This window comes from Aptenodytes patagonicus, chromosome 18, assembly GCF_965638725.1.
Source record: "Aptenodytes patagonicus chromosome 18, bAptPat1.pri.cur, whole genome shotgun sequence".
Lineage (NCBI taxonomy): Eukaryota > Metazoa > Chordata > Aves > Sphenisciformes > Spheniscidae > Aptenodytes > Aptenodytes patagonicus.
In genome coordinates this window covers 5,822,319-5,848,386 of record NC_134966.1, presented here as the reverse complement: position 1 = coordinate 5,848,386, position 26,068 = coordinate 5,822,319, and the positions used below count along the sequence as shown (strand labels likewise).

General features: G+C 50.1%; 1 protein-coding gene across 1 annotated transcript in view; it reads left to right on the top strand.

The window, feature by feature from the left end:
* Positions 1–26,068, top strand: part of MEGF9 (multiple EGF like domains 9) — a 52,735-nt gene that overhangs the window by 24,706 nt on the left and 1,961 nt on the right. Inside the window, exons 2-5 of the mRNA XM_076355340.1 lie at positions 4,422–4,623; positions 17,457–17,596; positions 21,194–21,337; positions 22,235–22,507. Of these exons, the coding sequence (XP_076211455.1) occupies positions 4,422–4,623; positions 17,457–17,596; positions 21,194–21,337; positions 22,235–22,507 (759 nt within the window). The remainder of the gene's footprint in view (positions 1–4,421; positions 4,624–17,456; positions 17,597–21,193; positions 21,338–22,234; positions 22,508–26,068) is intronic.

Sequence of the window (26,068 nt, the reverse complement as noted above, 5' to 3'; positions counted from 1 at the left end):
GAGACGAGCAGAGCTGGGCGGCCCTGGGTGTGTGTGTGTGTGTGTGCGTGTGAACACCCTGCGGATGGGGAAACTGAGGCAGAGCAAGGGCGAATGATTATAGCAAGTTGGGGAGAGCCGGGAGTCGGAGCTTGGACCAGCGCCCCATCCCTGAGAGGTCTTTGCCCTTGGCTCCCATTGCTGATGGCGTTATCCCAACCTCAACACAATACCTCCAACCGCGGCTGAGCATCCCAGCGCGGGGCAGCTCCGGGGTTCATCCACCCTTGATCATTCCTTTGCGTTTGCAAAAGCTCTTGGTAAGGTGTTTTTTGAAGGTTACCTTCAAAAGCAAAACGCTTGCTTGAGAAAACTCAATAAAGGCTCCAAAGATCCGGGCTTTGGCCAGGAGCCAGGATAATGTTCCCTAATCTTCTTCTGTAGTGTTCATCATCATCTTTGCTGCGTTCCTAGAGTCTAAGGTAGATGTTCGTTCTCGCTTTCCTATTCTGGCTGTGGACCATTCTCGCCTTCTCGAACCCGACTGCCATCGGGACAACAAAGCGTCTTTTAAATTAAGCCTCAGGTTTTCATAGTCTGGTACATCATCATGTCAAACCTCGACGCTGTGCTAGGCAATGGATTTTAATGCTGCTGTCTAGTTCTCCTCTGCTGCCCAACCAAAGGGGCTTTAGGGCATTTTTGGGTTGCATCAGCCAGGCAGATGCACGAGCCGAGCTGGGTGCAACTAAGGTGACTTGGGCCTGGGTAGGGGGGGCTATGTATGATGCTGCTCCCCTGAAGCCAGCCACTGTCCCTCCCCAGAAATCTCTGGGGTGGTTTGGGGGAGGCAGGGCTTGCAAGGAACCGACCCTTTTGGGAGATGTCTTCTGTATCTGCCCCGTTGTGCCTTATCACGCACTTGGGGGTGATTTTGCAGCTTCCCGATTGCTTCCGCAGCAGATGGACTCAGCTCCGTGCCCCCACCGGCAGCGGAACCAGCCTTCCCCGTCGCTGCCGAGGCAGCTGGAGCCGCTGCTCCACCAGTCTGTGAACAAAAAGCTGCTTTTTGCCTGTGTTATTTTGGATTATTGCAGCATTTCGCATTCTCCTGGGGAACCGGCGTGTGCAGAGCTGGTGGCATCTGCGTTGCCATTGCGTTCGGCCGCTGAGGCTGAGCTGCCTCTAGGTTTTGACCCGACCTTGTGCAATTTTGATGGGCAAAGACCTGCAGGGAAAAAAAAAAAGGTACTGGGAAGTTGCTGTGTGTGTGTTTTTGGAAAGCGTACAGCTTTCCAAAAGTGTCTCAGCGCACGAATAACCCTGCCGTCGGAAGAAAAACCCAGTTTAGTAGTTGGTGCCATTGCCAAGATCAACCCAAAGTCAGCTGCTTTTTCCAGCAAGGCTGTTAGTGTTTGCATCCCTCAGATAAGGCAGCGGGGCCTGGCTGGACCCTGCCTTCGCCTCCTGCTGCTGCCCGGCGCGTGTGGGGCTTCTGTAAGTAGCAATGATGTTCCCAATGAGTTGCACCACGGTTTGGCGATGGCCAGACCCTTTTGATGGATGACTGAGGTCCTTCGATAAAGGGCAAAAGAAACGTGAGGCTCTTGCCAACATATGCAGCCCCTCCTCTGACTTCTGGTTTTTCCTTTTTTGTCATGGCTGATTTCCTTGGAAGGTAATACGCTGTCAGCATCAGTTTTGCCCCCTCCTGTCAGTATAATATATTTGGGGACAGCACTTTTTTCTCCCCTAGTGCAAGCATGGCCACAGAACCAAGTTCATCAATCAAGTTCACAAAACCTGCTACAGCACAGCCCTATCTCACTAAGGGCCTTTCAGGCTCTTGCGGTGCATGGGGCTATTTAATTTTCACAGCAATGTGCCCAGGTATCAGCTGTGCCAGCGTGTCCTTTTGGGCTCTGATGGCTCCTGGCGAGCCGTGTCCATCAGTGCTGGTTTGCTGGATGGAGAGGGCTGGAGCAGGGCAGTGCTTATGGATGGTGCCCGTCAGCATGGAGGAACTCTTACCCATCACATGCACACCAGCAGGATGGAACGGGAATTTGACTTGTAGCACCCACCACTTTCCAGCCGAAGAAGTTCAGCTCTTGGCTGATGCTGCTGGAGCATCGGGATGGACTCGGCGTGCAGCCGGCGGTGGCTCTGGCTGCGATGCTCCTGCAGCACGAGGGTGGTCTCTGCACGGAGCAGCTCATCACTGCTGTGCTGGACCTGCCCTCTCGGCACTTCCCATCGCCGTTAGAACTGATACAATGCTTGTTTTCTCTTCTTAATCAAGTCTAGCAGGTCTAATGGCACTGCACGTAATGAGCTTTGAAAGGTAAATCTGTTTTGATGCATGTTTGCCAAACTCCAAAGTGCTTTTGCTCAACAAGTTTTCGTAGCTCCCGTTGGCTGGGAGAAGCCCAAGTGCCCAAAACGAGAAGGTTCCGCTTGGATAATTGGGATGGGAATTTGGTTCATCATGTGAAGTGGCTGCTGAAGTGGATAATTGCAGATCTTGAGGTGTTTGTCCTATTTGCTAGTTTAGATTGAAGAAAATTTAGGTGCAATTTCACAGGTGTGTAGGTACAAAATGACTTCTGTGTGGATACTGTGGATGTATTGATAGAGTAATAAAGCTAAATAACTCATATTTCTTCGTGCGTTGGAAGAAAACAGATAAAAAGTGCCAGGGTGCCGCAGCCTGGCTGTCTGTTGGTTAGAGAGGTCCTGTGGCTTTGCGTGGTCCCTTTTTGGGGAGAGGGGGATCCTTCCTCCCACTCGGCTTGTAGCGTTCCTTGAAAAGTCAACTTATAATTGTGTTTTTATGTTCATTTAATGCGTTTGCCAAACTGCTCTGTAATCTGCCTTCCCGTTCTGCTGCAGTCCACCGTCGAATGCACCCAGGGCAAGGACATCGGGGAGCCTTTACAATGCTGCTGTGATGGGGGAAACCTTATGGCTTGTATTTTCAAAGGCACTCTGAGGTCTTCAGTGTGGTCCGATTTCAGCAGATTACTTACATATTCATAAATTATTCTTTATTAAGTCACTGGGTTTTAAGCGTGGTTCAATCCAGGCACCTGCTGAGATCCTTTCCATTGGATTGGGGCACAGGTGTGCAATATAAATATTAAATAATCCGAAATACTAGTGCTGACGTGGAGCATTAGTGTTGGGTCTTCTTGACATGATTTGAGCTTTGTTTAAGTCAGGTTTTCTTGGGATGGGGACCTGGCCTCTCCCTTCTCCGTGAAGTGCCCTTAATACTGGCTTTTCTCAGGGAATAACAAATACCAGCGGTTGCGTAAAGCCCCCGATGCTTTATGCACTATTTCTGCAAATAATACTTGTTTATAATTCACCCTTGGCAGAAAAAGACTTTAAATTATTAAGGCACTAAATATTTTGCAATGAAGGAATGGAGATAAAGCTCTTGGCAGAAACAAGTTGCCAGGGAGAAGTTGTTCGCTTCAGTACGTTTGGTACTTTAAAGTATTATGAGAAATAATGTGTGGGGCGACTGGGAATTCGTCACTTGATCAAAAGATTTGCTCCTCTCTTAAAAAAGCAGCTGCTCGGTGCGTGCTTTCCATAACCCCTGTAAATAAGGAGTGTCCCCAGGGCACATGTGTGGGTCCCCAGAGCTGTCCCCGCTCACCACGGGGCCGAAGGTGGCCCGTTGTGGTTTAGGTGGTGAAGGGTGGTAGCCAGGAGGTCTCCGTCCTGCCCCCAGCTCCACCACCCCGGCGTTCAAAGCCATTTCCACGTGCTCAGTGCTCCCCCGAGGGCAGATTTTCAGGGGAGCTTGGGCTGCTGCGGTCGGGACCCCTGCCATCGGCTCGAACTCCTGGAGCTCCTCCACTCCCTCAGCTCCCGGTCGGGGGATTCTGTATCCACTCTCCAGGAGTGGGAGATGCTGGTGCCAGTTCATCGTGTAGGTGTGTTGCGCGTGTCCTGTGTCGTAACAACCAGCTCGTTGGTAAATGGGAGGTGTTCCAGTGGTGTGAAACAGAGGATCTTATAATTAGTGATTTTGCCACCTGTTGCTTATTTATCCTGATATTACAACAGCTAGCACTTGTCAGCTCCTGGAGTCACGTAACCAGACAACCATGAGTGCGTGTATATACATACAGGCATTATATACAGCTACATATATATGTATTTAAGTAGTTCTACCCATGATCTTCTAGCTCTCTTTTGGAGAGAGATTTGAAACATGAACCATGGGGGTTCAAACCCCAGGGTGCTCCCATTTTTTTTTAATCATCTCAACATTTTAAAGGAAATATCATCCTTACGGCGACGATGTTTCCACCCTGGGGTAAGCAAAGGGAGGGCAGCCGTGCTGACAGTGGCGCTGGCCCCGCTCGGGCTCTTCCTTGGTGCCGTGCCCCCAGCACGCCGGTTTCAGCCTCTCTTTCCCCTTGCAGGAGACCTGTGCAACTGCAGCGCCGTGGGGAGTGCCAGCGCGGCCAAATGCAACGGCACGACGGGGCAGTGCCCCTGCCTCGAAGGCTACGCGGGGCCGTGGTGCGAGAGCTGTGCCGAGGGCTTCTACCTGGAGCGGAGGAGCCAGCGGTGCCGTCCCTGCGGCTGCAGCCCCGCCGGCTCCAGCAGCGCCCGGTGTGACGAGTGAGTAACGCGGCGTTTCCCTGAGCCTCCCAGGGGGCTGTGTGCGCGGCACTGGGATTTGGGGATATTTTGGGATTCGGGATGCAGATCAGGCAAGAATGGATCTTGTCATCTGGTGCTAGTATTTAAAAAAAAAAAAAGAAAAAAAAAAGAAAAAGTAGGAAGGAAGCTGGCCTTATAAAAATTCATGAAGCATATTTTTCCTCTCTTTCAAGATCTGGATTATAAAAATACCCATAGCTGTGGCAAAAGCCCTGGCAGCCCACAAGGGAGTTAACTTCTATTTCTGAGTTGTACGGAAGCAGAACCTCTCCTTTAATGCCTTGTGCATCCATTAGTCCCTATCGGACAGGACTGCCTTCACGCTTGAGCTCAGGAGGGGAGCAGAGGAGCTTTGGAGAGGTTTGTTTTCCAAAGGGATATTCGTTACACCAGAGGCAAGCGAAGCTTTGTGCTCTGCCCTTGCCGAGCACCATGAAAGCAGCGGCAGCCCAACCAAAGTGTCAGCTCCTGCCTTGCCTGGTGTTTAATCCTGCCTCCTCCTCTCCTTTGCTGTGTCAAGAAAGTCACCGTAGCTGATGCTTTGAGCTCTTGTATAATGAATGTGTTCCTCTTCATTTCACCTTACCCACCCTCACATTTTGCCTTTTAAAAGCCAGCATGCCATTATTTTTTTTCCAACTTCCAGTGATCCGGCGGTCATTAGAGATTTGTTGCTGAGTTGAGGGTGTCATTTTATTCCTACAGGTAATGGTCTGAGCAGAGCCAGACCCTTTGGGTCCCCTGCTTGTGCTCGCAGGGCAGTGAGACACAGGGTCTCTCCTTGGAGGAAACCCCCCCAGCAAACCACCCTGCAGCGACTTCCAGCCTTCCTGGGCACCAGAAAGTCGGCAGCAAAGGCAGTTCCCGGAGCCCCTGGCCCTTCCCCAGGGCCCTGCAAGGGAAGCGATACCGGCGCGCAGATGCAGTGGGCTTCTGCACTGGTTGCCTTGCGCTGGCATCAGCCTTGTTGTCTTTTAGGGTTTGATCCAGGCTCAGCGTGTGTTGAACACCTGCACTTTCCTGCCAAGGCTGGGGCTGAGTCAGAATCGAAATGTTCTGCAGGGACATGCTGTTTGTAATTGTAATTATTTTATACATTTTTTTTTTTTTCAAACACCCAAACCCTATGTTTGTCCTTCCTTTTTGTTTCAATGCTGCATTTTTCTGTTTGTGTAAGCTCTGAAAAACCAGAACTTAAAAGCAATGCTCCAGTTGACTAAAAAAGGTGATTCTTGGGGGTGGAAAGTGTGGAGTTTTTCACTTGCTTTTTTAGTGGTTGTTTTAGGTATGGGAAGATGTGTCCTCAAGCATCAGGGGTTGCCACAGACTAGAAAATCTGAGTTTGGTCAGATCTACTGGAAAGGCAAATTGGGCAGAAAAGCAGATGGGGCAAATCTTATCTCTGAAGTCTGGGAGAGGAGGGAGGTGCTACTGGAGCAACTGGGTTAACTGGGAGGGAGCGTTCTCACCCTGCCTCTGAGTCACCGGGCAGCAGACAAAGCATGGACATGGGTGACGTCTCCCCACGTCTCGCTGCGTGGAGCGAGCCAAGAAACGCCCTTGGGAACTTCAGGTGAGATGCTCCGAGTCGTGAAGGAGAACGAGGTGGAGTTCATGCACGTAGCGAGCCATCGCATCCAACCCCAACACGTATGGACCCAGAAATGGCAGAGGACCTCCCTAGCTTCTCCTCTTCAGCACCATTTTACAGCCTTGAGGGACACGGGAGATGCAGATCCTCAGGCATTTAGAAGAGGCAGCATAGGGCAAAATTTGAAGGAAGACTTGGGGAGGAGGACCTATGTTAACAGAGGTCACTCTGTGTTTCTCTTCTGTGCTCAGTGGGGTTTGCTGCAGATGGAGATGACCTCTGGGTGTTTAAAAAGGGAAAACTAGGTCAGTTGTCTGTGTTGTAGGGCTGGGGGCATCAGTATGGCTGCGAGATGGGCAGCCTCGTGCATAGCGATGTGCATGGGAAAATGAAGTGGGATGAAAAATCCGGCGGGCAAATGCAGCCATCGTTTCTATTGCGTTAAAGTGGGGCGGCTGCAGACGGCAGAAGTACGGGGCTAGACACATCTGCTGCTTGTCTGTGGCTGGGATGGATGGGGGGAGGTATCCGGGATGTAGGTACCAGGGTGCGTCCCTGCTGCAGGGTCTGCCCCGACGGGTGGGAGAGCCTCTTCTGCATTGCAAGGAGATGTGTGTGTGAATCTAGGAATGAGATTTTTGGCTCTTGTGCTGGAGACACGGGGTCTGGAGCTCCGGGTTTGATGTCTACCTGCCACCGAGCCCCTGGAGGAGTGGTGCGTGTCCCTCCATCCCTCCAGGCAATCCCTGCTTGGGATGAGACACGCAAGTGTTGCCCCACACCAGCAACCAGCTTCTGTTCCGTTGACATTAAAAATACTGTAAGCTGTATTTTTTATTTATTTACTTTTTAAAGCGCCAGCCCAACTCTTAACTTGCACAAGTTAATTCCTGTACGCTGGCTTAAGAAAAAAGCAGCCACTGTTCAGATGAGTCTCTGAGTAAAACAGCAGCGTAATTTTGGACTCTGACCCTTTTTGACAGCAGCTGATTTGAGAGGCAGACTGCCTGAAGGCTGAGCTCTCGGGACACACAAAACATGCCTTATAGGTTTCAATCATCTTGCCCAGGCCTTTGTAAAACTGCCTTTTAAAGCACCACCATATGATGATTATTAGTATTATTTCTAGGCATGCTCTATGGCCGGCCAGATGGCACACCCAAGTACACTGTTTATTAACTAGACCTCAAATGCAGACCATCAAATAAGAATAAAAAAAATCCCTTTCCCGAGGCAGACAGTTGATTTTGGGAGTGAACATTGACCTGACATGCTGTCGCTATGAATGGACTCCATGGCCGCTAATCAAAGGTCTGTTTCGGTGGTGGTTTAAATTTGATTATCTGGGGAGATCCACACAGATCCCCCTCTGGGATGGCAGAGGATTTCCGTGCTCTGGTTTGGGTGATTTTTTGTTAGATGAAAAGCTGTGTGTAGTTGAAGCTGGAGCTTGCTGTGGGGCTGGATGCAATCCTGGGCTGCTCAGAGAGGGCTGACACATTGCAGAGAGGGGGAACGTGTTGTCCCTGTTGCGGTAACGCCTAGAAACCTCAGATAAAACCACATTTCACTGGGTTGGATGCTGTGTAGATGCTTGCTAAAGATAGCTGTGGCCTGGAAGTGTTCATAGTCCATAGAGGAAGGGTGGAGAAAGAAGCTGAAGTTTCAAGGGCCATGGTCAAGGTTACGGAGTAGTGGAGAAGGAGGAGGGTGACTCATGTGGGTGCACGGGCTGAACTGGAAGGGCTGTGCTCTTGCTGCAGAGCCCTGGGGACGGTGCCTGGGTGGGGTGGGTCCCTGTGGTGGCCCCAGCCCATGGCGATGTGGCCCCAGCCAGGAGCTGCCCCCCACCAGCTGCATCTCTCACCATCTTTTGGGCACCTCGAGTTGAAAGCTGTGTTGTCCGTCTTTCTGCCCTCCGAGGAAGCAAGAACATCTCTACCTGGTGGAGGAGGCAAAGGTGAAGGCGATGCTGCTGGAGAAGGTCACCACGCCCAGGCTGGCCAGGCCACATCTCCCAGACTTGCACCCCTCCCCTGTGCATTTATTTTTCTTTTTTCCTTATGTGAGCAGAGTCCTCTGCCTGAACTCTCATCTCCCGCTCCCTACGGCCGGGCAAGGAGCCAAGCCAGAGGCAGCAAAGGTGGTCTGGGGGGACGGTGGTCTCCAGCCCCACCAGCCGGGGCAGTGGTGGGAGTGCTGGGGCTCCTCGCAGCGTTTCTGCAACCCCCGGCACACCCCTGCCCTCTGCATCCTGCGGTGCAGCTTCGCCCAAAGTGCCACTCGTGTCCCCAGCTGACTTGTGGCACGGCGAGCCGACACAGCAGCTGCTCCCCACGGCAGCCCCGGGACACGGTGGGGTGCTTCCCGGGCGAGAGGAAAGGGGTTTGGTTCGGAGGAAGCCTTTCCCTGCTGCAAAGCAGCAATCGTGCACCGTCATGAGGAGCTGTACAGGCGCAGCTGTTTAAATGCATGCGGAAATAATTTTCCTGTGTAAACCTGTCCTCTGGATGATTTATATAAAGGAGGACTGCAAGCAGGAAGAGCCCAGCCTGAAAGAGGCAGTGTGTGGTGCCCTCCTGCTAAGCAGGAGATTTCAAATGACTCTGCATTTTCTTTTATTTATTTATTTTTACCTTGCTAACGGCACTGGCCAACCCCACGCTGGTCTGCAAACATGGGTGAAAACTGGCCAAGGGTAGTTCAGTGCATCCCAGCGGTCTGGGGTCCCGCCGGCTCATCTGTGGTGTGCTGGTGCAGGGCTTTCCTGCACCCCGGTGCAGGGAGGGAGAGGTGGTGTTACCCTGATTTACCTCTTGCGAGGCATTCATTTGAGGTTTTCCTAGCCCAGCACGCAGGCCTTTGTGGCTTTTCTCCAAAGCGTGGCCCCGCAGCTACAGGGACAGCGTGTTTAGCCCATGAGCAAGTGTCCCCACGCGGCTGCTCTCGCACCCCGTGATTTGGGATGTGAGCGGAGGAGAAGGGCTGCGAAGCAGAGAAGATGCTATGAGACGCCACTTGCCTGGCAGAAGGGTTCAGCCCTCAATTCACTAATTCCCTGGGAGGTTGTTTGTGTGTTCAACTAACTTATTCCGGTCCCAGGGAAGACAAGGTGACGCAACTCCTGTTGCACCATTACCTGCGCTAGCGAACAAGGAGAGCTGCGGCTGCTGTGGGTGTTTAAGGATTGCCATGTGGTTTAGCTAAACCTGGGTTAACCTTCTAATCTGGGTTAGGTTTTTTCAGTTTCCTTAAAAAAAAAAAAGCTGTAAACTAAACACACATATAATGCTATCGTTGTCCCTGATGAAGAGAGATGCATGTTAAATTGGGGTCCGCGAATCAATTGAAGTTGCTCCCTCTGCCTGTGCCTCAGTTTCCCCACAAGCAGAAGGGTGATGGGAAGCAGAGGCTCCGACGCGCTGCTCGGAGGCGACGCTAGCTTTGGTTCATGTCCTGCCCTGAAACACACTGCCCAAGTGTGCAGCGCTCTGCTCCTTCGCTAACTGGGCAGCCTTTCCTTACTGCCGGCTGGGGAGACGGCTCTGCAGCGCGTGATCCTGGTTCATGCAGTTTGTGATGCAGGCTCGGCGTAAGTCATGTTAGAGAGAGCTCCTCTCACTCATTTCTGTTAAAAAAAAAAGGGGGGGGGGGGGGAACATAAAGCATGCCTATAAATGCCGAAGTGTTAATTCAGAGATGTTTTGCCCCCTCAAGGGGTTCTCCTGCTTTGTGTTCGTATTACAAAGAATTAAGGCAGAGCGTCCCTGGGAGCATTTCTACGTGGCTGTCCCCTGGAGCAGGGATGCTGCGAGGCTGAAAGGGGAGTGCTGTTAGCTGGGCAGTCTCCATCCCTGTATGCCTTCTTTGTAGTGGGCTTCTCTTTGGAGAGGCTGGTCTTGTGACCCTTACTCATATGGATTTGCAAGAGCGTTTGCTGGTGAGAGTAAGGTCAGCAGCACTGGACAATGTTCTTTGTTAAGGTCTTTGAATAAGGGCTGGGGTTTCTGAAGGAGCTTGGGGATGCTGGGCAGGGAGAGCCGCACGCTGGGTTTGCGGAGATAGTGGGATGTGAAAAGATGCAAAGAGACCTTGGGGGAGAAAAGCGATGAGGAACATTGGTCCTGATAGGATTGGGAAGCACCCAGGTGGGTCACAGACTAGACGCACCTTGAGCATCATGCGATATGAAGCTACACGGGGCAGAATTTGTTAGTCAGAAAATGCAGATCCATTGAAATTCAAGGCTTTTGTGGAGCTTCACCAGCCTGGGCAGGAAGGGTGCTCGTGGCAATGGTTTAAGATGAGAGGGACCTCATGTTCCCAGGGCTTCTGCCCATCCCAACCACAGGAGGTTATTTGGGGGAAGGCGGTGGAGTTCTCATTTTGCATAGAGAAAAATCTTCATTTTCTGTCTTTAGAGTGTCATCACGCTGCTGAAATGTCTTTTCTTTGCGTGGGAACTGTATTTCCATTCCACTGTATTTTAGCACTCCAGTAAGCCACATTGGGCACTACTCCCCTCTGGAGAGAAGACCTTGGGAGCCCAGCTCCTCAAGGACTTATTTTAAAAAAAAAATTACGAACAAACCAAAAAAGCCCCCCTTTTTCCCTGTTTTAAAGAGGCTGCTCTCCCTTTCATAGACTGGCTGAGCACAAGCAGTGGCTTATTATCTCCCAGTAGTGCCTTGTCAGCATCACTCTGCAGAAAACAGATTTTTTTTTGTAGCGGAAATCGTTACATGTGGACATCATAAAAGCAGAAGAATACCCCGTTAGAGCATATTTTTCTGCATGCTTTAATTATCTGAATCTCTCTCCTATTTTAGACTCTCATATCCTTTACATCCCATTAGCTCTCCTCCTCTCTTCCCCCACAAGCAGGTAAATATTGTACCTGCACCCATTTTTATTCGGTTGCAGACAGGGATGGGAAATGAATGAGTGACTGGACACAGTGGCAGGGAAGGGTAGATTGTTATCATCTCCCCTACAATAATTGTGGCTTCTCGGAAATCCCGTTATTTGGTTGATTTTCCAGCTGCTTTGCCGTTCCTGTGTTGTCTGTTGCAGATTTGCCGCTCTGGTAAACATTGACTGCCCTCAAAAAAAGTATTGGCTCGACTTTTTAAGCTCTAATGGCTGAATTCTGGTTTGGGGGAGGTGGTGCCCAGCCTGATTTCAGGCAGCGCTTGTTGCCTTTGCCTTTTTCTGCTGCCTGTGAGGAGGCATCAGTAGAGATCTGGGGGATGGAGGGACTACATTGGGCAAAACTGGTTTGTCCAGTGGGGAGCAGCCCCATCTCCTTGCCTTCCCCACTGATGTGTCCTCCTCTGCGTTGAGGTTGCCTGTCCCATCCCCGTACTGCTGTGATCTCCAGGGGATGCTCTGGGAAGCCGGGACCCACCGTTTGGGATTGAGATTTTGTGGTTAGTTAAGCTTTTGCTGCTCCTCCTTGTGCCAAACCGTAGAGGACCCCATCCAACCTTGCTCTCCGGGGCCATCATGCTCTTCCCATTGCTTCCTCCCTCCCCAGCGACCGAGGTCCCGGTGGTTGGTGCCGGGTGGGCACCCGGAGGAGACGGCACAGCTCCGGGCTGGCGATCCACGGCTTTCCCAGCAGCGTGGGGCATCCTCAGCGGGGGAGACGGGGCCACGGAGGCGGCAGTGGCCAGACAAGGTGGCCCTTTGACATTTACAGAATGGTCTTTCAGAGCTGTGAAGTGTCCTTGCTCTGTCGAGGGCTGCCATATAAACAGATGCGGTCCCCCGGCACAAAGCAAGGAATGCGGCGCACAATGGCCCAATGTTCACCGCAATAAAGCCCCACTTCTTCTGCCCTCCACAAAGGCAGCTCTGAGCGGGGCGGCGGGCACGGGGCTCGGCCGTGGTCACACTAACCCTTCCACCAAAGCTTTTCGGCTGCCGGTGGCTTTGGTTTGAGCCGAGAGAGTGGGGAGGTGAAACCCAACTGCGTGCTACATGGGGCTTTTTCCTGCTCTCCGCTTCCCCACGTGCTGATATTCAAATTAATTGACCTAAAGGAAAATCAACACGTGGGTTATGAAGGTTCTCCGTTTGCTCGGGGTGAGCGTTAACGGCGTTGGTTTTCCATGGAAGTGTCTTGGAGCATTTAGCTTTCAAATATTAACTTTTCTACGTCGCCCAGAAAATGTAAGAGAGATTTATCCCCTGGCTGCTGTCAGACATCACAGAAAATCAGCACAAAAGGAGCTGGGCTCACTGGAGAAACGCACCATTTTTAGCGACATCTCTTCTGAATCCTCCTAATCTTGCGCAGCATCCTTTTGTCTTATTCCATCAAAATGTGACAAAGCCTTTTCATGAGGGTTGTTTTACAGATGCTCGTAGTTCAGCGACGTGTTTTTCCTCATTCATACGGAGCGCTGTCATTGCTGTTAATTGTATATGTTGCAGGAACACCTCTGGGTCCTGCTGGGATGAGTGATGGGCATATCTGTAATCAGAGGTTTACAAGGCAGTGGCTGGGAGGGGACGGGGCGGCAGGAGATGCTGTTGGGTCGGGGAAGGCCTGGCAGGAGCCCTCGCTTTCCTCTTTCCCAGGGCAGCATGGCCCCTCACCGGCTTTTCTGGGGATGGTCCTTGCAAGCGACATCCTGGGACATGCTGTGGTGTGAGGGGTGCTTCAAGGTGAAGACGGTAAATGTATTTGGCAAAGCTCTCCTTCAAAGCCGTGGGGGGTTTTGCGTGGCTCATCCGCATGGTATGCCCTTGTTCGAGACCCATGGGAGCTCCCTCCTTCTCTGACTCTGTCCCAACATCTTACCAGTCTCATATGTTTTAAAAATAAAGGCACAAAAGCTTGGTGCTGTACCATTTTGGCTGGCTCTGACTTGGTCAGGCAGCCCCTGGCCTCCCAATGGCAGCTGGGCATCCGGGTTTTTCTGGCAGCTGGGAAAACATTCGAAATGAATTTCTCCCTTCCCTCCTCCTTGGGAAAAAAAAAAAGAAGAAAATAAACGATTAGAGCTTGCTAAGGGTTTTCTGTTACACCATTAAACCGTGCACAGCATGCCTCCGAACAGCCCTTGAGGCTATGGTCCTCCGTCTTCCCATCCATCTTGTGTCTGTCACGTCCCCGCTCACTTAAGGATATTTCTGAGGAGGAGGACTGGAGACCCATTGCAGATGCAACTGCACATTGCGATCTGTCTCAGATCACAGATATTTTAATGCTGGGTTTTTTTCCCTTGTGATGAGGCCTTGAGTTCCCATGCTGTCCTGTGCCGAGCGGTGCAGGGTTAGGGCATTGCCCGAGCTCCCAGGTGGAGCCTGTCCCATCGGTGTGTCCTTCCCCGGCCATCAGACCTGGCAGAAAATTACGCTTGATGCTCTGCAGCTGCAGGCCAGGCATGAGATGGGATTTTCGAGGTGTTCCCTGTTCTTTGTGTGCTGCTCCTAGGACACTTCCAAGCAGGGTCAAAACTATCTGCAATCCTCCTGTTTAACAACACCCAGGGTAATGCACGGAGGGGGTTTCTCTGTTGTATCCCCGTAACATATGTAGCTGTAAAGCTGCAGTCCTGTGTAAAATCCCACCACGGGGAACGTTTTGTTGCCACTAGTGACACGAATCACTTGGTGGGTGATGGGATTTACTGCGTCCTTTGGCTGTTCCCCTTGGGTGGAGTAGAAGGGGGCTGTGGGGGGTGGAAGTGAAATCAGACTGGCTTTTGCAGACATATTTTGGGGTGTAGGCTGTTCCCCCTTGCCCAATATTTTGCTTTTATTTACAGCCCCCTCCTCAGTGTCTGCTGGCGTGCTGCTGCCTTGGGTGGCCACCTCCTGCCTGCCGGCGGGTGCCGTCCAGCCCCGGGCTGTTGCCCTGCGGGCATTGAGACAGCAGCTCCTAAGGCATAACATGAAGCCCAAGGGCTGGGAGCTGCCAGGCGATTAGATGCACGAGCTTCTGCCTTGGGGGGGTCCCCAACCTGGTGTGTAGCCCTCACCCCCGGAGGGTCGGATCACTTGGCGTCGGATTTGAGCCTTGCACGTGGTCTGCCCCTATCCCCGCTGGCCGGCTAATCACTGCCTGTTCCTTCTGCCAGGATCTCTCGTGCTGTTGATGTTTTTAATCATTAGGAAACATATATAAAGTTGATGGATGATGTGATGGTGATATACACTACCTACACTGTCTTTAAAGTAAGTATATTCATAAAAATCGAGTAGAAACCAAGGCTAGCAGGAGACTTTTGTTACTGGAAGTCTGTTTTTGTCCCAACACATCCTTCCATCAATTCTTTTGTGAGAGCTAAAAATTGGCTGGCTTCCGTGGAGTTAATAATCATCTGAAATGGAGTTGAGCAATTGATGTTGCTGCATCAAAATGCTTCCCTCCTCCCTTCCCCCTCCTTCCCCCCCACTTCCCCCAAAAAAGAAATTCCTGGCTGATACTCAAAATCCAGTTCAGTTCTCACTGTGCAAGTATTAAACTGTGGGTCTTTTCTTTCAAGTTTCTGGATTTTTATGGGCACAATCAGTCTGTTAACAGGACTTTTTTTTTTTTTGTGGTTTCAATGCATTTATATCATTGACCTTTGCTTTAAAAAGTGTCTGACAGTCTTTACTGGACTGGAGCTATGAAAAGGAGTGTTGTAAGGGGGCTTTATTCTATGGAAGCAATGACCACAGGCAAAGCTTTATATTTGCCTAGTGATTTAATTCTTGCACATGCAGAACTTGGCTCTGTGCCATGTGTAACATGTTGAGAAAAGGTCTGCTTGAGAGGCATTAAAACCAAACTTTCCAAAACCGTCTCTTTTTTAAAAATAGCTTGCTTTCCTGTTATTTTTAAGCTAACGAGTAAAATCAAGGGACGCTGCCCCAAAATGCTGCCTTGAGCTCTAGCAGAGTCATTGGGGAAATAAACCTCCTTTAAAGAAATGAAGTGGGAGTCTGGATGGAAGGGTGCCAGCTGGGAAGAAGAGGAGGGTGTCATTAAGATAAAGGCTTGATCGAGGGACAGGAGAGAGTGAACGGAGCACCCTGGACTCCAGGAGGAAGCCTTGGAGGGTGAGGATTATACAGCTCTAGTGCTTGGTCCTGTAAAGTCCTACTCATAGGGCACATACCCAGATGTGTTTTCAGGCTAAATATCAGATTCCCCCCCCCCAAATTAGTTGCTTTTCCCTGCTTGGCTCTGCCTGTCCCCTGCCCGCTTAAAGGAATATCTGTCCGGTAGCGGTCAGAAGCAAATAAAAACAAACTGCTTTTTGTTTGCTTTTATTTTAAACACTGTGACAACATTTGGATCAATGTTAGGACTTGTGAAAAGCTCTTTAAAAGTCAAACATACTGAGCTGCTTAACAGCATCCCTTTGAATTCTGCATCTGCCTGCTGCAATTCCAGATAATGGTCTGCAGAGCAAGGCAGCATCATATTTCTTTTTCCTTCTTGTAATCAGTCCATTAAATATGCCTGAAGTTTCATATTCTGGAACTATTTAATTGTGTAGCCACTTGGGCTGAGTTCTGTATTTTGGTGTGCCTTTGAGTATTTCCTTTTTGTTTGGCAAGCAAACAAACAACAGAAATACTAAATTATGTTAATTTCTAACAGAAGCAATGTCTTCCCAAAAACATTGCAATCTACTGCATTTTAATTAAAACCAACATGTCAACAGTGCATCAAGCCATTTGGAGCCTCAGCCTCTATTAGTTTTAATCAGCAGATTTTTCTAGGGGCTTTTAGAAGCAAATTGTGCATTGCTCACTCTTCCCCAGGAGGAGCGAGGGAGAACAATAGATTATCTTTGTGCAGGCACACCGAGCCCTGAAATGCTGAATTAAAAAAGTGTATGAATAGGGTGGAGGTTATATAGGGGGAGGGCTAAGAGGAGGATGCATCCAGCTGTGTGCAGGGGGTGCTCCGTGGATGGTACCCGCCTTGTCCGCTGCAGCTGCAAATAAATCCATCTCCTGGAGGAGACCAAATCACGTTTATTTGGGTTGCTGCCTTGGCTTCCCTGTGCAGCACGCAGGGGTTGAGGTTTCCTGCAGGTCGCCCCAGGGCTATCGGAGATGGGGAGAGGCACTTCTGCGCTCTCTCGTCCTCGGCTCGGGCGTTAGCGGTTCCCACGTGTGCAGGTGGGATGAGCCATAGCTGGCAGTCGCTGTGCTGGGGGATGGATGGGAAAGAGCATTTTATCCATTCCTGTGATTTCTCTGAGAGTTGAGCCTAAATGCTGCTAGTATATAAAGTCACTTATGAAAGCGATAGGTTTGAAGCCTCTGTGTGGAGAGACTGGCATGGAAAGCCAAAGGAATGAGGGTAACCCCTGCTTTTTACAGCCTCCTGGTATTTGCTTATGCCAGCTAACACCAATACCCTCTATTTTAACTATGCAGAGCTCCACCCCTCGCGCAGTCAGCCTCGGTACCCAAGTAAACAGGCTCCTGCTTGGGGTTAGCTATAGTGGAAACCGCAGGGGAAGGGAAACCCCTCTCTGCCTTTCCCTGGCTCCTACAGGGTAGGAGAAATCGGCTGGGGAGAGGGGCTTTGCCTGGGTGGCCGTGGGGATGTTGTGTGGAAGGGATAAATGAGATCATGGAGGAGAAGCGGAGGGAGTGCTGGTGGCTGGCGCCTGCCTGGGCTGAAACCCGAGCGAGACACCTGAGCTGCTGTGCCGGCTCTTGGGGGGAAGCCGGGAGAGCAGGTGGTGAGCAGGGGATCGTCCACTCGCCCGAAAATCCGGGAGGTGCTGCTCGGCACCAATGCGGAGGGGAGGTGATTATCCACGTGGGTGCTCTTTTATCTTTCAGGCGTAGCGAGCACGGGTGTCCCAGTGTCCTGCAGGACCCGGGGCCGGCGCAGGTGCTTGATGAAGCCAGGACCAGAGAGGGGCTGTCGGAGCATCTGCTGGGGGCTGATGCATGGGGATGGCTTTGGGCCAAGGATTCCCAGAGTGAGTGATGATTTCTGGTGCCCAGCTGGAAATGCTGTCAGGGCAACTGGTTTTGCAGGGGCTCAGCCTTTCTTGAACTCCCCATCACTTTTTGGAAATTGTTGCCTATGGGTTTTATGTCCCGCTTCCAGCAGGCATTTCTGCGTAGAGTTCCCCGCTCTGGAAAGGGAGTCCAAAACACTGACCACAGGTTTGTACTTTGGATGCCTCTCAGCACATCCAGATTTCACTGTTGGTTTTTCTCCGTGCAGCTCTGGGAAATGCCAGTGTAAAGTTGGTGTCACGGACCTGAAGTGTGACCGGTGCAGTGATGGATACTACAGGTTTAACGAAACCACCTGCGAGCCGTGCCAGTGCAACAACCACTCCAAAACCTGCGACAGCTTAACAGGTAACTTTCCTCTTGTGACCATGGTGGGTGCAGACTTTACCTGTCTTCTCTGTCTCTGTTTTTTGCTGTTTTCATTCAGCAGACCTCCACTCTCATCCTCTTCATCTGCATCTTTATGCCTTGAGTATCCAGAGTCTTTACCTTAAAACTGAAATTAAAATGCGTGGCAAGGTTGGAGCTCATCCTCTTCTCAAGGAAGTCAATAAAGGCTGCGTTATTTACCCCAGGCTGCAGTGCAGAGCCTTTATTCTGCAGCCTCTATCGGAAATCAGTGCTCTATTGTTCTCTGCACTTACACAAATACACAACACGGGCTTTTAAGGAGCTTTTGTTTAACTGCTGTTTACCTGGAAACATATACTGTACTGGCACTGACGTAAGGTGACTGTTATTGCTACAGATAACATGATTAGTGCTGGAAAAAACTGGCAGCACCTAATTAATATTGCCCACTTCTTATAAATTTGCCTTGTTCATTTTCCTTGATCATTTCTTTGACTCTCTCTCACTCATACAGATGTTGATGGAGTGCAAATGTTGAAGCACCTGTGCTTGAATAACTTATGGAATGGCGGGGGGAACCTAATTGCTTTCCCATCTCCACTGAAAGGAGAGATCCCGGAGGAGCAGTTATGTGACTGCCTGCACAATCCCCACTGTAGCAACAAAACTCGCACTTCAAAATCCAAATTCGCATCAAAACTTCCAGGCTGAAATGCAGTTCTGTAATATTTATCCAGGAGCTTAGAAAGGAGCGATAATTTAAAAAACATTGCAGGGTGTTTTGCATAGCTGGCAGAGAGGCAATGCTCATCAAATATGGTATTTCTGGGCAATTTCTGCACTGGTGTCTGTTCCCTCGCGGCCTGTGTTTGCAGCAGAGGAACGGGCGGCCGCAGTGCTGACTGTGCCCAGCCAATGCCCTGATCCTGCTCGGCAGAGAGGGTGTTTCTGTGGGAGTCAGGGGTAGCGGCAGGCACCAGATCTGCACTCCTTGAGGGTGAATTATTGCATTCATTCCTATACTGAACTTTAAGTGCTTATGTTCTACTAATACTGAAGGATATAAGATTGTACCTAAAGCTGTGCACACATCAGCTGTGTTACTGATTTGGAGCTGGGTGTGTGGGTTTTGTGAAGGAGTAAGATAATCTGCTCTTCCTTTTTCTCCCTCAATGTTCCCCCTGCTCTTGATTTAAAAAAAAACAAAACAAAACAAAACCCAGCGCAGACCTTGCCTCCGGGATAGGGCTGTTCAGGCAGCGCTTCTGCTGGGGCTGTCCAGCGCTGACCACAGCATTGCAAAGAAAAACCCTCTTTTTGGTTAATGACCTACTGTTGATTTGACAAAAATCCCTTTTTTAAATTTTTCCTCCATCTGCTTTATTTGCTGCCGGGGGTAGGGGAACCCAGCAAAACCAGAACAGAGAACAGTCGATTAAAAATTAGATCTGACATCTAATAAGTAACGCAGTGCACTCAGCCTGCTCTAAAGACTGCACTTCGTGTGACCTCCCCAGCTTTGCATCAACTGTGTGTAGTCTTTGTCAAATTTTCAAGGTTTCTTTCGCATTAATGTTGTACTTCGGGCTCCCTCTGCTGGCTCTGCAACCATCTCCGCACGGCCTCGCTTGGCGTTGTTCTGGCCAGGAGGAATATTTAAAATGACTGTGCTGGAAATTGGGCAGCCAGAGCTCCCCAGGCGACAGCGCTTCCTTCGACATGACCCTTGTGCCCCGTGTTGTGTCTGTGCAATGAGTTTGGTTGCTTCTTCCTAGTTGGGGTACTCTGAGGTCTGATCCTTCCTGAGGGCATTATCAGGATGGGAAGTGCTATTAATTATTAAGGCTTTCCACAGCAATGCCCGATTGCAAGCCCATGCGTGCTTTGCATGGCTGAGCAACTTGCTGACTCATTGGAAACGCAGCCATTTTGCAGGGTTGGTGTAGATAAATGCGAGTAATTTCTGCCGATGGGAAAGACATTGGTCCCGAAATGACCAAGACTGTACAGAAAACGTAGGTGTGATTCCAGATTTATACCACCATTAATGCCTGCAGAGCACAGTTCAAGGCACCCTTAGTGCTGATCGGGCAAATTGACCTTCCACGAGCCGGTCTGTCCGAGGCATCCCGCTGAAGCGGCTGATCGAGGTTTGCAACCGGAGAAACCAAGGCCAGCAGATAATTTTCCCCTCTGTGGACAGAGGGGAACCACAACACCCTCTCACCCTGACATCTCTCCCACAAAAACCACTGGCTCGTGTCTGACAAGCTGTTGGGTGAAGAGCAAACAGTGTGTGGGAGCTGACGCTGAGCAAGTGTCCTTAGTCACTGGGGTGCTGCCAGCCCCACCGCGGGGATGAATCAGCCGCTTCCCAAAAGCAGCAGCTGCCAGGGTTTGCTTCCTGCGCTGGGTGCGAGGGTCGGCTGCAAGGACACGCCGGGCTTGCTCAGGGGTGCTCGGCTGCAGTCACTGCTGTGGAAAGAGAAGAGTAGGAGCCATGCAGTGTGTTGGGCTTGCAAGGGAGCCAAACTGTTCCAATATTAATAAGAAAATCTCCTGTGGTTTTTTTAACCGTCAGCATTAACCTAATTCAGGATTTTTTCTGTGGTTAATGTTGATATGAGACTTTTCCGTACCCCCGCAGCACTGCTAGATTAGCTCAGTGAATCTCCTGTCTGTGCTCATATGCAGTGAATAAACTGCTCTGCGCCGCCCTGGTTTGTTAGAAGGTGGCTGTTGCCTTTTCAGAGTCTCATACATGGGATTTAATCTAATAAGCTTCCCTCAGGTCACTGCCACCTCGACGAGGAGCCTGCTGACTTACAGGATGTTCCTGTTGATGGATGGGCTTTTGATAGAGACTGCGTTTTTATAGCTACGGAGATTTTTCTTTCTAGGGTCACAATAGTATCAAAATGCAATTTAGAGGGCCATTAGGACACAGCCTCCACTAAGACACAGCACATCGATTTTCTGATTTAGGGGCTACCCCCGGAAGGGGAGGTGGCTCACGTGAACCCTCAGTTCTTCTCAGTAATTGCTGCTGCCTTGTGCCTGTAGCAAATGTTCCTCCTGTGATGGGGATGGAGGAGCTAGACCCACACTGGTGGGGTGGAGCCATCTGCCCCCGGAGCAGGACGGTGGCACTTCCTTACCCCGACCACCAGCTCTGTGGGGTGGGAAGAGGCTGCACAGAAAAAAGGGCAAAGGCATAAACTCGAGGGACCCCTTGTGGGAGTGGGGGATTTGAAGCATCAAGATCCCGTCTCACGGGCAGAAATGCAAACTGAAACCCCTTTCCTTGAGGACCATTTAATATTAATAGCATGTGTTGACCTGCACTGACCTTTTAAAGTGATGAACTGTGGGCCTCTCTGCTGGAGCTACCTACTTTTTCACATTGTGTGTGTGTGGAGGGGGGGACAACCATCAGAAGGCCATAAGAGGCCAGGATCATGTGTTGGCCAGGGGGCATCCAAAATCACCTGTGAGCTCTGATAATTGAGAGCGCTCCATGCAGATTCTTGCTCCAAATGTTCTGCTCCAGTTCCTGCTGCCGAACGGTTGCTTGTGCTCCTGTCCCTTCCCCAGGCACCTGCCTGCTCTGCCAGGAAAACACCGAGGGAAACCACTGCGAGCTCTGCAAGGAGGGCTTCTACAGAAGCACCTATCCTGCCCACGCCTGCTATCGCTGCCCGTGCTCCACCGTGGCATCGACCGGTACCTGCCGAATACGTAAGGCTTTAGTTTTGGTCTAATTCCTCAGATAATGAATGTAGCTCTTCTCAGTGTGTTTCAGTTAAATTGCCGCTCTGTGCATCAGCCTAGTGAGGTGGTTTATAGCCCGTGAACCTCCCATTCGTGGGAACCGGGGCACCTTGCTGGAGGCAGTGCCTGCCACGGTGCGTCCCTGGTGCTTGCGTTGCCTCTTGTGAGCGCAGCTGCGCAGCGGAGGGCATCAGAAACGCTTCGCTACAGGCTGCAGCTTGCTCTGAAGAACCTGCGAAGTTTTGCAGAGAGAAATTGCTGGGCTTGTGGCAGCCAGGAGAGGTACAGGAGATGGCCAGCAGTGCCACGTAGCCATCCATGCCTCTGTGAGCCCTCTTCTGAATATCTCCATGGGACTCCAAACAGATTCCCCAATCTTCCTGCTCTATTTTGATGTAACCAAGAGAAGAAGTCATAGCTGTAATAAACAGATGTAAGACTTTTTTTTGATATTTCCTTAATCAGTTTTGCAACCAAGCCTCCCCTGGCTTCATATAGGCCAAAAAGTTCCTGCAGATTGCTAACATCCCCAATATAGTTCCAGCTGTTTTCTGAAATTGTCTGTTTGCGATGGAAATGTTCAGGAGTAATAATCTGTTTGCTTAGCAACGTGCCGAGCATGCTCTGTGAGGCTGGTACAAGGCATCAGAAACCCCCAAAGGTTTTTTTTTCCCTAGGAACAGAGAAACTGCTGCAGTTCAAAAGTTCTATTTTCAGCTTAAAATTTGAGATTGGTTAATACTCAGTGGCTGCTGATTTTTGTCATAGTGACTTGTGGTCAGTTCCCACAGAACAAATCGCACAGTGGGTGTTTCTCTGCAAGGGGCTGTGGCACATACCTGTTTTCCTTTCTGTATTCTTTAGAGCCTGGTGAAACTGCCCCAAGGTGTGACAAATGCAAAACGGGGTACACTGGCCCGAACTGCAACCAGTGCGACAACGGCTACTACAACTCCGACAGCATCTGCGTGAGATGTAAATGCAACGGGAACGTGGACCCAGCACGGTCACCCAGCGTGTGCAAGCCTGATAGCGGGGAGTGCATCGGCTGCCTGTACCACACTGCTGGGTTTCATTGCGAGGAGTGTGAGGACGGCTACGTCCGAGACCCCGAGGGCACCAACTGCACCAAGAAAGGTAAAACGTGCTCCTCAAATCAGTGTCGAAGCTTGCTGTGCGGCTCAGGTGGGCACAAGCTGCCTGAAGGCTGGGGAGGGAATACTGTTAATTGTTCAAATTGATTTAGATTCATCTGGCCTGTGGTACAGGGAAGAAAACCAGACCTTTATAAAATGGTGGTGCCTACTGGCCTTGAAATCTCTTGTTGAGGGTTAGCTCTGTGACCACCCCGATTCCCAGACTGTGGCAGGCACCTCTAGTGAACAAGCTGGAAAACAAAACCTATTTGCAGTGTATTTAAATGTACATTTTCAGATTTCTATTGCTTGATATACTTGATCTCTTAGGGCCCAGTAAATTGTCCTTATTGACTAGTCCATTCAATAGCACTGTCTAGTTCCTTAGAAAGGGTCTTTATAATAAATTGTCACTCCTCATACTCTGCGAACAGTAACTACTTAGACCAAGTTTAGATACTCTTTTTTTTGCTTTCTAAATGGGGAAGCCAAAGCTCAGAGAGTTGAGATCTAAACTTGCACAGCGAGTTAACGCCAGAATTTACTGGTACCTGCTCTGGGGGTCTCTCATCAGTCTTCAATCCACATCCGAGACACTGTATGTAGTATCTCAGACGCAAACTAGCTCTGGTACTTAGAGAGGCTACTGCATAGTGGGAGGACTCATAGTAAAATGAGAGAAAATGGTTCTTAAGTTGCTCCCTCAGTGGTTATCAGGAGGTTGGTCCACAAGGTGGATCTCCATCTCCATGCATGGAAACATTACAGGTGTTATGTGTTAGATAAGAGAACCCAGAGTTCAGGAAAGTATCTGGGCCCAAATTCATCCTTGTCACCAACAGAGATTTAATTCAGATCTTCCATTAGGAGCTAATGCGGTTTTCACTCCCATGCTGTGGGAGAGACCGTTTTTATAGCTACGGAGATTTTTCTTTCTAGGGTCACAATAGTATCAAAATGCAATTTAGAGGGCCATTAGGACACAGCCTCCACTAAGACACAGCACATCGATTTTCTGATTTAGGGGCTACCCCCGGAAGGGGAGGTGGCTCACGTGAACCCTCAGTTCTTCTCCGTTTCTACTACTCTTCGTTTCTACTACTACTTCGTTTCTACTTCTCTTTCTTCTACGTGGAGGCGTAATCACAGAGTCGTCTTCTGCGCGGGGAGATGATCAATACAAAGAAGTTGAATGCTCGTTAGCTGTAACTGTACCGTTACAGGGCTGGAAATGGCCGTTTTGCATTGGGTCATCCATTGTCTCACCCTGCACAGCTCTGTCTTTGTACAAAGAGCTACGTGACCTTGCTCCATTAAAATCCATGTGTATGGCTTTGCTTGTATACTTGCAGTTTTCACCATCCGTTTTATTTTAATGGCATTGTTATAGGCAATTCCTGATGTGGGGAAAGACTGTCCCCTTTCAAAGGGAAAGGGACATGCTCCTCTAGCTTTCCTGTTTCCTTGACACCTGTTTTTTCCCTTTCTTATTAAGCAATTAAAAAGGCGCACAGTTTCTTTCCAGTTTCTTACACACAATTTGCCTAAAAATTGACATGCTGAGGTACTGTGCATTAACTAGTCTTAGGTTAAGATTTTCATAAACCACTAGTGCATTTGAGTGGCCTGGTTTTGAGTGGCTTCTAGAGTGAAATCATCACCCACCAGATCGGCAGATGAAATTGTTGGAGTCTGAGACTCTAAGTGGTCGCGGTTGAAAAAAGACTGCATGTTTTGTACGAACCTCTAGTATCCACAGGGACTGTTCAGAGTCTTAAACCTGACCAAGACTTCGATGCTTTCAAGGCTGATGGCGAGAATATTCAAAGGACGTGTGGGATGACCGAAGTCAGTGTTTCCGACCCCTGCGTGGATGGTATTCCTGCTGCGACGGTGAGGCATAGCAGCAAGGACTTAGTGATGCAGCGTGGCACTGTGCCACCCAGCCGAGCATCGCAGCCTTCCCCGAGAGCTGGCGCGTGGGCTGCTGGCGCGGCCCTGGCTCCTGCCGGCGCTCATTCATTGCAGGAGGTAGCAGAAGCTTTGCAGAGACTGCATTTCAATCAAGCAGCTGGATATGACACTCGCGTCAAAGCTGCCAAAGCAGCCCATTGACTGAACAGCTGCCGCTCTCAAGGAGCTGCTTTAGGACATCTGGAGGGCTGGCACGGCCCTGGTGAAGAGAAACAGGCATCGCTGTGTCACGGCCCAAAAGCGACAGTCCGTGGTCAGAGCACGGCACTGTTTCACCATGACATTACCCTCAGTTCCAGGAAATGTTTTCACCCATGTCCCCCTTGCCAGCACTTAGCTGATGCTGACTCACAAATAAAGCCCAGAAGAGTCCTGTTTCCTTGCTGGTGAATCAGCCATTGTCTCTGTTCTGTTTTTTTCTAATTATAGCTACTGACAGGGTTTGCCAAGAATTTAGTGTTGATGAAGGAATTTGGAAAGGATGACAGAATTCCTCATGCCCTTCTCCCAGAGCTGTATCCAGGAACCTCTTGCTCCTGTCACGTTGCTTCCTACTGCTAAATTCTGCCTGTTATCCCACAGAGCAATGCCTTCTGGCATTCAGCATCCCCAATATCCTCATCAACCTAAGGCAGGACCCGCAGAGAATAGAGGAGCTGCTGCAGGGAGGGACTCTGAGCAGGAGCCTAAATTAGGTGTGTGATGCCCCCTCCAGAGGAGTTTCTTTCTCCATTGCCTGAACTGGGAATGTGACAGCCCAAAGTTAACTCATGGGAGTTCCCCCGAGGGCCTGTGGCAGGAGACGTGCTGAGTATTTCCAGCTCCTGTTGCCACTGGAGATGCCACTTAGTGCGAAATTAGTCCTTCGGAAGTGACTCTGCTCCTCAGTCATAATTAGTAGACGTTCTCTTCAGGAGAGCTGGATCAATACAACACAGCACCATCAGCTGTAATTGCTGCAGCTGTAAGTGGGTTTAAAATGAAGTTGCATTTCTGATAGAAGAAAGAGAAATGGAAGAGAGTGGGAAAGAGAGTGCAGAGAGTCCTGTGGAGCAATAGGTGTAGAGAACATTTTGGTTGATTGAGGCTTCACCTTCTGGAGGGTTCCTGCTGCCTTGACTTGAGAGTAAAATGGATCAGGTTATTCCTGTGAAGAAAATGCTTTATTAGTTACATTTGGGAGCCTAATACTCAGGCTCTTACAGTGCTTTCTGAGGCCTATAGCTCAACCGCTTTGAAGAAGGCATAATGAATTTGCATCCCACTTACGAGATCTCCAGTGTTAACTAGTCGCTGACTCCTAGATCTGAGAAGGGAGTTATCCCATGTCTGCTGGAAGCAAGGCAGGTTTTTGGCTATTTTGTGCCTGGGAACAGGCTGCAGAGGAAGACTGAGCTTGTGGCACAGGCTGGTAGTTCCCATGTTCTCATCCTTCATGTGCGGACATATGCCAGCAGCTGAAACCAAAACAGGATCCAAACTGGCTTCTGCTATGTTCAAAAGCTTCATAAGAACATCCACAGTCTTTTTTTTGTTGTGATTTGGTTACCTTCTGCTTCTGGTTATCCAGACTGGGGGTTTCCGTGAG